At 36.5% G+C, this 11,024-nt stretch overlaps 1 protein-coding gene across 1 annotated transcript; it reads right to left on the bottom strand.

The window, feature by feature from the left end:
• Positions 1–3,585: 3,585 nt before the first annotated feature.
• LOC100666608 (olfactory receptor 8K5-like) lies at positions 3,586–5,608 on the bottom strand. The gene has a single exon (XM_064288055.1). The coding sequence runs from the start codon at positions 4,743–4,745 to the stop codon at positions 3,822–3,824; it is 924 nt and encodes a 307-aa protein (XP_064144125.1). The 5' UTR covers positions 4,746–5,608; the 3' UTR covers positions 3,586–3,821.
• Positions 5,609–11,024: the final 5,416 nt, after the last annotated feature.

The following is an 11,024-nucleotide window of genomic DNA, read 5'->3' on the forward strand; positions in this document are numbered from 1 at the left end:
GATCTATCCTGTTTGGATTTGAGTCTTGGTGTCTTTTCCCCCTACCATAATCACAAATTTATTTGTTGTGTTAACATGTTGTTCTTCCCTCTTTACCCACATAACATGCTCTAAGTTCACTGAAAATATGAATTAGAAAACGTGTCAATACTTTCTTCTGGTTCTTAAAATGGTTTTTCACCATGACGTTCTCCATCAGTTATCACCTATAATAAATCCTTTAGTCCTTCTAATTATGCATCATAAATATCTTTCCTTCATTTTTCCTTCCTGCCATTCTCCACCTTCTCTTTATTCATTTTTTCATCCATTCTTACTTTCCAGCAACTATCTTTGCATTTAAATATGATCAATAGAATTTGTACCGAGGACATTAGGACTCTAAGGAGGGCACTAAGTATTGAAGAGTAAGGAAATCAAATTAAATGCTAACAAATCAAAATCGTCTAGTATACATACATGTTTGATTACAGAATAGATCATCAGAAATACTTGTCTCAGTCAAATTGCTTGATACATGACAAATAAAGCATTCATAGTGTCAACAGGGACACAAAAACTAAAAACCAAACCCCATTGCCTTTGAGTCCATTCTAACTCATAGTCCCCCTGTAGGACATAGTAGAACTGCCTGATAGAGCTTCCAAGGGCCACCTGGTGGATTCAAATGGCCAACCGGGCTTAAATTTCTGTTTCTCATCACAGGAAAACTTCATGTAAGGTAGGTATTGATTTTATATTACTTGAAATTTAAGACAAAGGTATTTACGAGCAGATCAACAGTTGAGCTGTTCTTGTTAGGTATCTTCCAGTGGATTCACACTGATAGTGACACCATGGTCAAAGAGAAAAAATGTTCCTGGTCCTACTCCAGCCTCAGAGTCATTGCTATACTTGATCCCATCATTCAGCCACTGCGTCCATCCATCTCATTGAAGGTCTTTATCTCTTTCATTGATCCTGTACTTTCCCGAGCATTATGTCCTTCTCCAAGGAATGTTCCCTCCTGATAACATGCCCAAAGTATGTGAGATGAAGTCTTGCCATCCTCACTTCTAAGGGGGATTCTGGTTGTACTTCTTGCAAGACAGATTTGTTTGTTCTTCAGGCAGTCCGTGGTACTTTCAGTATGCTTCACCAACACCATAATTCAAAAGCATCAATTATTTTTGGGCCTGCCTTCTTCATTTTCCAGATTTTGCACACATGTAAGGTGATTTAAAACACCATGGCTTGGGTCAGGCATACCTTAGTCCTCACAGTGACTTCTTTGCTTTTTAACACTTTATAGAGGTCTGTTGCAGCAGATTTGCCCAATGCAGTGGATCGTTTGATTTCTTGACTGCTGATTCCACAGGTGTTAATTATGGATCCAAATAAAATGAAATCCTTGACAGCTTCAATATTTTCTCCATTTATCATGATGTTGCTTAATGGTCCATTTGTGAGAATTTTTGTTTTAGTAATAGGGAGGGGTAATCCATACTTAAGGCTGTAGTCTTTGAATTTCATCAATAAGTGCTTCAAGTCCCTTTTACTTTCAGCAAGCAAGATTGTGTCATCTACATATCTCAGGAAGCTGATGAGTCTTTCTCCAATCCTGATGCTGCATTTTTCTTCCTATAGCCCAGTTTATCGGATTATTTGCTTGGTGTACACAGTGAATAAGCGTGGTGAAATGATACAGCAGTGATGTACACTTTAGTGATCTTAAACTGTGCCTGTCCCCTTGTTCTATTCCAACAATTGACTCTTAGTCTAGGCACAGGTTCCTCATGAGCACAATTAAGTGTTTTGGAACTCCCATTTTTCACAGTATTATCCATAATTTGTTATTATCTGCACAGTCAAGTGTGTTTGCATAGTCAATGAAACAGAGGTACACATCTTTCTCTTATTCTCTGCTTTCAGCCAGGATCCATCTGACATGAGCACTGATATCCTTCAACCTCATCCTCCCCTGAACCCTCAAGGAACTCAAATTGTATTCCTTTTAAATCTTCTTTAAATTTTGGAAACAAAAAGAAGTCTGAAGGGGAAAAATCAGGGCTACAGGGTAGATGGAGTCGGTTTTCCCAGTGAAATTCTCAAAGAACGTTACCCTCGAAGAATGAGCAGGTACATTGTACTGATGGAAAAGAAAAAAAAAAATCTTTGGAACAAGCTTTCTGTCCCTTTCTCATCAATGCAGTTTTCTGTTTTCTTAAAACTTCTTCATAATAAGCCCCTGTGATCATCCTGTGTCCTTTGAGAAAATCTGTCAAGATTACCCCTTTGAACTCCCTCTCCCCCCAAAAGAGCAATCACCATAACCTTCTGAACAGCCTTCCCTCTTTTGGCTCATTCTTGAGGTTTTCCTGACCTTCCTTAAAAGGCTTGATCTATCTGAAAACTGTTGTTTTATGTGGAACAGGATTCCCGTAAACTTGTTGTAAAATTTCAGTTATTTGGAAAGATGTCCACTTAAGTATTTGTTAAAATTTTGATATTAGCCTTGAACTCAAAATCATTTTTTTTCCATGGCACAAAAAGTATCTTTTTTTTTTTTTTTGTAAGGCTTCCTAATGAGACTAAGACAAGTGTATTACTGAGTGAACTTTTTTACAGCCGTACACAGATAACAGAGACATGTTCAAATACATTTTGTTTGGAATAAACTTTTGGATGAATGAACTGGAACCCTGATGGCAATACCTTCCTACTTACCCTCGTAGAGGAGGGTCACAATTAGTTTATTTCAATCCAGTACCAAGCAGTTCAAAACACTTTTTGTTGACATGTCAATGGTCACCGTTTTTAAAGAAAATCAATTCCTTTCGGGAGACAACCCAGTCAAGAAAACACCAATCTGATTAACTCAAAGCCCAATCAGATTGCAGACAGCAGTAAAATAGATACTTGTAGTTATTTATTAAGGCATTGTTGTTAGTAGGGTATGATTCCTGTTTTTCCAACTTCTAGATGGTAATCTTTTAACAGCTCTTTTGTTCTGCCAGCACAGTTAACCCTAGCTGTCTCTCAGGGGAAGATTGATGACAAGGACCTCCCTCCAGAACTGACAGAAAAAGCCTTCCCCTGCAGATGGTGCCCTGAATTAGGACATCTGAACTACTAGAATATGAGAGAATAAATTTTTGTTTGTTAAAGCCATCCATTATGCTAAAATTTATTTAACTGCTTGTTTACTAAATTCTTATTTACCAGTTTAAAATATTTTCTTAGGGCAACATCTATGCTAAAGCAAAGTAGAGAAGAAAGAAATCAAGTTAATTTTTAACAAATCAAAATTATCTAGTCCACTTCACATGTTTTAGTACATCATAGTTAAGAGTTTATTTTCACAGTAGAATTGATTGATAACAAAAGACAAATAAATTATTCATGTGTTAATAGGTCACAATAACTCTTTAACTCTAACGTTATTTACACCGTTGTTCCAGACTTAGAAAATGCAACAGGAAAACAATTGAGAAGATGCTTGTCCTTAAAAAAAACTGACAGAAACAATCACATGTTTTATTGATCAAGAGTGTATTCAAATTTATCATTGTGGAAGTATGAGGGCCTATGAAATCATATAAGTAAGCAATGCATAGGAAGCAAGGAGAGTTGGGGAAGAAATAACACTTAACTGGATAGCTAAAGGAGGATTAATTTGTCTTAGTATAAACAATGTGATAGTATCTAACTTATAATTAGCTTCTGCCTTGGAACCAAAAGAAGCACATTTATATCTATTAAAAATGTTATCAAGTGACATTACCTTTTGCATTGTTTACAAAAACAAGTTTGAATATTGAATACTGAATATAAAGTTGGCATCAATTTTTAAAAACCCTATGGAAGGCACTTTTTACCTCTTGGTTCCTCAAGCTATATATCAAAGGGTTAAGCATGGGGGTGACTAAAGTGTAAAACACAGAGGCCATTGTGTCAGTATCATATGAGTGAGCAGATTTGGGTTGCACATACATAAATAATAAAGTCCCATAAAACACAACCACCACTGTCAGATGAGAACCACATGTGGAGAAAGCTTTTATCCTGCTCTTGGCAGGATGCATTCGAAATATGGCTTTCAGAATCAGCAGGTAGGAGAGCAGGACAACCAGGAGGGAGGTTATCAAATTAAATGCTGAAAATATTATAAGCATCAATTCTATTTCTTGTGAATTTGAGCAAAGCATAGATAACAAGGGAACATTATCACAGTAGAAATGACAGATGACATTAGAGCCACAGAAGATGGATGTAAAAGTCTTAATGGTTAACATCACAGACTGAAAGGCACTGTAGAGATATGGAATGCCTGCCAGCACATGGCAAAGTCTTTGGGACATGATAACATTGTAGAGCAGAGGGTTACAGATAGCCACATAGCGGTCATAGGCCATAGCTGATAGGATAAAAAGTTCACTGATAATGAACAAAATGAAGAAAGCCATCTGTGTGGCACATGTATAATAGGAAATGGTATTTTTATCCACAACAAAATTTACTAACATCTTGGGACAAATGACAGTAGAATTACCAAGATCAATGACGGCCAGGTGTCTGATGAAAAAATACATAGGTGTGTGTAGGCGGGAATCCATCTTGGTCAAGATGATCATGCCCAGGTTGCCCACCACTGTGATCATGTAGATGAGGAGAAACACCCCAAAAAGCGGGTGCTGCAACTCAGGGTGCCTTGTGACTCCCATTAGAATGAATTCAGTCAGTACTGTTAGATTCTGTTGGCCCATTTGGTCCAGTTATCTTTTCTGTGAAGGAACAGAGGGTTTGGTATTAGCTTTCATGTAGTATTGTCTAAACAAGTTATAATATTTCAGAAGCAATGGAAGTTTTTCTTCATATTTTTTGTTGTTGTTATCTGTCGTTAAGTTATCCTCGACTCACAGTGACCACAAACACAATGGAACAAAACACAGCCCATTTTTCTACCATCCCCATGATCTGTTTTGGAGTGGACCCTTGTGATCCATAGGGTTTTCACTGGCTGATTGTCAGAAGTTGATCACTATGCATTTTTTCCTAGCCTGTCTTAGTCTAGAACCTCTGCTGAAACCTGTCCAGCGTCATAGCAATGCAGAATCCGCTAGGGACAGACCCAGTGCTGGTAGTGCATGAATTATATCTGCCAGAAGCCTAACCTAGGTTTCCCATACAGAGGACTACCAGTGAATAACCACTGACCTTTTCCTTCATATTGTTATTGTTTTGTGTCATTGTTGAGTCATTTCTGACACATACAATCCTCTTGGGGTTTCCAAGGGGACAATCTTTACTGAAACAGGTTGCCACATCTTTCTCCTACAAAGTGACTGATCTTTCTGTTAGTAGCCAAGCACTTCACCACTGTAAAACCAGGGCTTTTCATCTGATTTTGAAGTTGAAGTAAACTTTAGAAACTTCTATATCCCACAAAAAAAAAAAAAAAACCCATTGCCATCAAGTCAATTCTGATTCATAGTGACTATATAGGTCAGAGTAGAACTGCCTCATAGACTTTCCAAGAAGCACCTAGTGGATTTGAGTTTGAACCCATATAGCCACTACACCACTAGGGTTTCCACATCCAAAAATACAGGGATCCATATGTAACACATTACTCATTAATATAACATAGATTAAATACTAAAGAAAGTCAACAGAAATTAATCTACGTTGTGACAATGAATAATGTGTTTTATGTTGATCCCCCTATTTTGTGATATAAAAAAAAAAAAAAAGAGATCCCAAAGTTTATTTTAACTTCAAAAATCTGTAATATTAATATAGAAATAGTATACTTTATTCTATCTACAAAATTACATCGAATTTTTCCTTTAGTCCACTTCATTTTTATCTGAGAATTTATGTGGGATTTTGATAGTTTTAGAGAAAGAAGCAGAGATAATGTGACAGAAACAGCACATAGTGACTCTATAGGACAAAAGAGAGCTGCCTCATAGGGTTTCCAAGGCTGTAATTTTTATGGAAGCAGACTGCCTCATCTTACTCCTGTGAAACAGCTGGTGGGTTCCATCTGCCAACTTTCTGTTTAGTAGCAGAGAACTTAACCACTGTGAAACCACAGTTTGCCCACCATAATCACAATTTAGGACATAGTCTCTTCCCATTCTGACTTCTGCTCTATTGCACTTCACCTAATGTCAATTTACAATGGAGAGTCAACAGGCATTCCTGGGGCCCAAATAAATGGGAACTGAGTTAATGATACTTCATTTGAGGCTTAGTAGGTATACTTTTTATGGTTCAAAAACAATGGAAAGTATCATTTACTAAGGCTATCTTCCTGTTACTGGAAAATTTTCTAAGAACACACCTTGCACCTGCTATGCTGAGATGTGCCTTCAATGTAATTAATAAACTCTTTTTATATTTATATATTTTATAATTTTTTGGACAAGGTCAGTTTTATAATTGAAATGTATTTATTTATTTATTCCAAATAAATATTCACATTCATGCTTCAATTTGTATTTATAATTGTGTGTCATTTTTTAATGAAAACCCACAAATTTGTATAAGTTTCAAAACATAGAAGATCTGGATGTATACCTGTTATAATCTAAGCTTATACCAACATTCAGGGATTTTGACTCTTTAATTGTATATACACTATTTCCTCTAATATGATACTACGGAAGTGGTAGGTTCCATAAGGCATTTAGAATATTTACTTTTATTTGGGAATTTATTACATTATATACTGCAAACTATTTCTGGAACTCTATAACAGAGAATTTATAGAGTTTAAGACTGTGATTTTCAAATATCTTAGAGATAATTTCTATACCTTCGTTTCATGAAGTTTTACAAAGAAAGTCAGTAAATCAAAGTGAAACTACCTGATTGGAACAAATGAGTCTCTTTCGAGGTATCCACTTGTTTTCCCTTTTAACCTCTTCTAGCATTCGTTGTCCATCAGTGGAAACCTAGGACTCTGTAAGCATGATTTTCAATTGGGACAGTAAGTGGTGTGCCAAATATTCAGCGACATAAAATGCAGGATATAATTATTATTACACAATATAATGCCCATGCTTAGTCTGCACAACTATTAGAAAATTCCAGGGGCCCCTGACAAGGCCTAAGTCTACAGTACGAAGCAGGTGAAGTTCAGAGCTGGATTGCAGACAGCTGTTTGCTAAGGATAACTTTTGATCCCGAGGCTGGATTGAATTTTCAGGAAAATAGCAGAAATCCTAGAAATATGCCAAATTTTAGGTTGATTTTGCAAGCCTGAACCAGGAGAATGGGAGGCAGGATGATACTGGAGATTGGTGAGTCACCTCTGTCCCTTCTTTTTTTTAGATAAATTCTCTGTTTTTTTTCACCCTCGGCTCCAGTCTTCTTTCCAGGTCCTTCCTGTCTCACAGAATAAGAACTATAAACCTACGTTCTTTTGAAAACTTATCTCAAATATGCTGTATCACAAAGCCTGATATCACAGGATTTTGCTGTAGAATGCTGGATTGAGGTAAGGAATTCAGATTCTACTTCCCATCCTATGACTTTTAAGTTTTCAATGTTCCGTAAGAATTATTCTAATGTTTATTGAACCTATGAACATCTTCAGTGTCATTTACTACCTCTGTCTGAAGACATCTCGGTTTCACCTTTTTGGAAAAGAATATCTCTAATGTGTCTTAGACATCGAAATATGTACTTTTTTATCTCTGAGTAGTGATCATCACTAAAGCTGAAAGAATGTACAAGTGTGCAGATAAATTATTTTTAAGTCCTCAGACCTGGTAATATCAGGTAGGAATTACTTTAGGTTCAGGGAGTTCTTCATAACTCCATAACTCATAAAAAATACTGTAGTTTCCAGTCTAGAAACTAGTAGGGAAAAGAAAGAACAAACAATATCATCATCATTAACAACCAAAAAATGGTGTGTTTTTCATGGGAAATTCTTATGTAAAAATTATTCAAAATTTATCAAAGGTTGCATGGGGCATACTTATACTAACAATATTCATTTTTTAACAAATATTTCAGTGGACATTCTCATACTGAAAGAATTCTTATTTATTTAATACTGTCTCAGGCATAATTACAATTTAAAAAATTATTTATTTTTGCCAAATTCAATTGTGCCTGAAAGTTCTGTATTATATCTGGCAATCCTAACCTTAATTTCATATTGTTGCTTGTTGGTGTCAAATTGGCTCTGACTTATGGTGACCTCATATATAATAGAACAAAATGACGTCCATTCCTTTTCCATCTTCATAATTGTCGGTATGTTAGAGTGCATTATTGGTATGAACTATTGTGTCAATCCATCCCATTGAGAGTTCCTTCCTTTTTGTTGGCCCTCTACTTGACCAAATGCGATGTCCTTTTCCATTATTTGGTCTTTCCTGATGAAGCACTCAAAGTATGTCTAACCCTAATAGATTTTAGTAAATTAAATTGGTGCTGAATTTTCAAGTATTTCCAGTTCCCCCCTTTTTTTTTTCTTTGCTTGCAGTAACCAAATGCCAATACCAGCTCCTATAAATCAAATAGAGCTGGGGCACACTCTTAATTTATAGGATTTAATGTCCTAAAAATACCATAGAGCTCCATGGAATCCTAGTTAAGAAAAGAGAAAATGAATGTTCGTGGTGAAGCTGAAGGGGTAATTTGTGAGTGGCCATAACAGTGTCTGCTTTCAGGAATCAGGAGTGATTGTAAATGGCCGAAATCTACCTGATAATCAGAATCAAAGAGAATTTGATCCCACTCACCTTGAGTAGGAAATCAGATTTGTTTTCCTCAAATGATTCTCTTGTTTTCTTTGGTTGAATGAATTTATGATTTCCCTTCTCTTTGCCATATTCCCCAAAGAATTAGCATGCATTTCACCGATTATGATCAAAACATCTGAAGGACTTAAAAATTTCCCTTGTCGTACCTGCTAATTATCCAAGATATCCTACATATTCCCCAGTGAAAAGAAGGAAGGGGTAATTCAATGAAAGAACAAAACATGAGTCATCTATACAGTCTCGCGGAATCCATATGATGTAAATGTATTCATTCATTTACACAGTCAAGAAATATAGACAAAATGGAAAAAAAACAAATATCAGCTCAATCTCAGTAAAACTGCAACAGTTGCAAAGTCATGATGAAATAGTAAATACCATTATTATCATGACCTAGGATTTTTCTACAAATTTATTACCAAAAGAAATATGTGCCAGGCACTGTGCTGTATATATATGAATTGGCTCATACATATGTTAAACTCAACATTTAACTCATAATTTAACCCATGCTATTTCCATATTTACTGGGTGGTGTAAGCGTTTAACACGCTCTGCTGCTAACCAAGAAGGTTGAAAGTTCAAGTCCATCCAAAGGAGCCTCAGAAGGAATGCCTGGCATTCTGTTTTTTAAAAGTCAGCCATTGGAAACCGTGGAGTGTGCAGTCCTGCCCTGACACACATGGGGCTGCCACGAGTCAAAACGTTCTATAAAGCAACTGGGAATCTCATATTCAGAAGAAGGTGACCTCAGCTGAACTGTATAATTGCCTGAAATTTTAAAAAATTACATAATTAATAACCAGAGGATTTGAAATTAAAACTTTACCTCTCCTGTCCCACACCTCTAAATAAGGATATATTTACCTTCCCTTTCATAAGACAAACCCATAAGAATTATTGTAATGCAATGTGTTACCACATAATTGCCCTGACTTTAGGAGTTCCTTAGCTGTCATATCACCAGAGTTGGGTAATGTTCAGTAGGACCTCATAGTGAGTCAAATTTACTTGTAAGAGAATATATCTTGTCTCTTATAAAATTTTACCCATGCCTCCTTCCTTGGTGACTTCCATATGTACAAGAATTGCGGAAACATTAAGTACAATGAAACACGCTGACACATTGATGAGCTTTGACAAATGTGTTTTATTTGTCCAGCTTTCCTGCCCCTTCCTGTCTTTCCTTCTTGCCCCTGGGCTGGTGTGCCCATTTAGTCTCTTATACATGATTGAGTATTGTTGTTTTTTCTTATGGGCCTACCTAATCTTTGGCTGAAGGGCGAACCTCAGAAGCAACTTCAGTACTGAGTTAAAAAAGTGTCCGGGGGACATATTCTCAGGATTTCTCCAGTCTCTGTCAGACTTGTAACTCTGGTCTTTTTTTATGAGTTTCAATTTTGTTCTACATTTTTCTCCAGCTCACATGGGAACCCTCTATTATGATCCTTGTCAGAGTGGTTGGTGGTGGTAGCTGGGCACCATCTAGCTGTGCTGGACTCAGTCTGGTGGAGGCTGTGGGAGTTGTGGCCCTTTAGTCTTTTGGACAAATCTTTCCCTAGTGTCTTTGGTTTTATTCATTCTTACTTGCTCCAGATAGGGTGGGACCAGTGGAGTATCTTAAATGGCCACTCAGAAGATTTTAAGACCGCAGCTGCTTCTCAACCAAGTAGGATGTAGAATGTTTTCTTTATTAACTACATTGTGCCAATTGAGCTTGGTCTTCTGAGACCATGGTCCCCATTCCTCAGCCCAGTAATTCTGTCAGGCAACCATAGGTGAATGGACTTACACTGGGGTTCTCGATTCTGTCCCATTGGTTCAAGTATTTGTCGTTGTACCAGTACCAGGCTGTTTTGTTGACTACTGTAGTAATATAGTAGGTTCTGAGGTCAGGTAGTTCGCGACCTTCTACTTTATTCTTCTTCTTCAATAGTGTTTTACTTATCCGAGGCCTCTTTATATTCCATATAATTAATGATTAGTTTTTGTATCTCATTAAATAATGCTGTTGGTATTTGGATCTGGTTTAATTGTATTGATAGATTGCTTCAGGTAGAATTGACATTTTCACAATGTTGAGCCTACTGATTCATGAACATGGTGTGTTCTTCCATTTATGATGGTCTCTTTTGGTTTTTTCAAGTAAGGTTTTGTAGTTTTCTTTGTACAGGTATTTAAGTCCCTGGTTAGATTTAGTCCTAAGTTTTTTTTTGTTTGTTTGTTTATTTGTTTTTAAGGGATATAATAAATGGTATT

This window comes from Loxodonta africana, chromosome 7, assembly GCF_030014295.1.
Source record: "Loxodonta africana isolate mLoxAfr1 chromosome 7, mLoxAfr1.hap2, whole genome shotgun sequence".
In the NCBI taxonomy this organism is placed as follows: domain Eukaryota; kingdom Metazoa; phylum Chordata; class Mammalia; order Proboscidea; family Elephantidae; genus Loxodonta; species Loxodonta africana.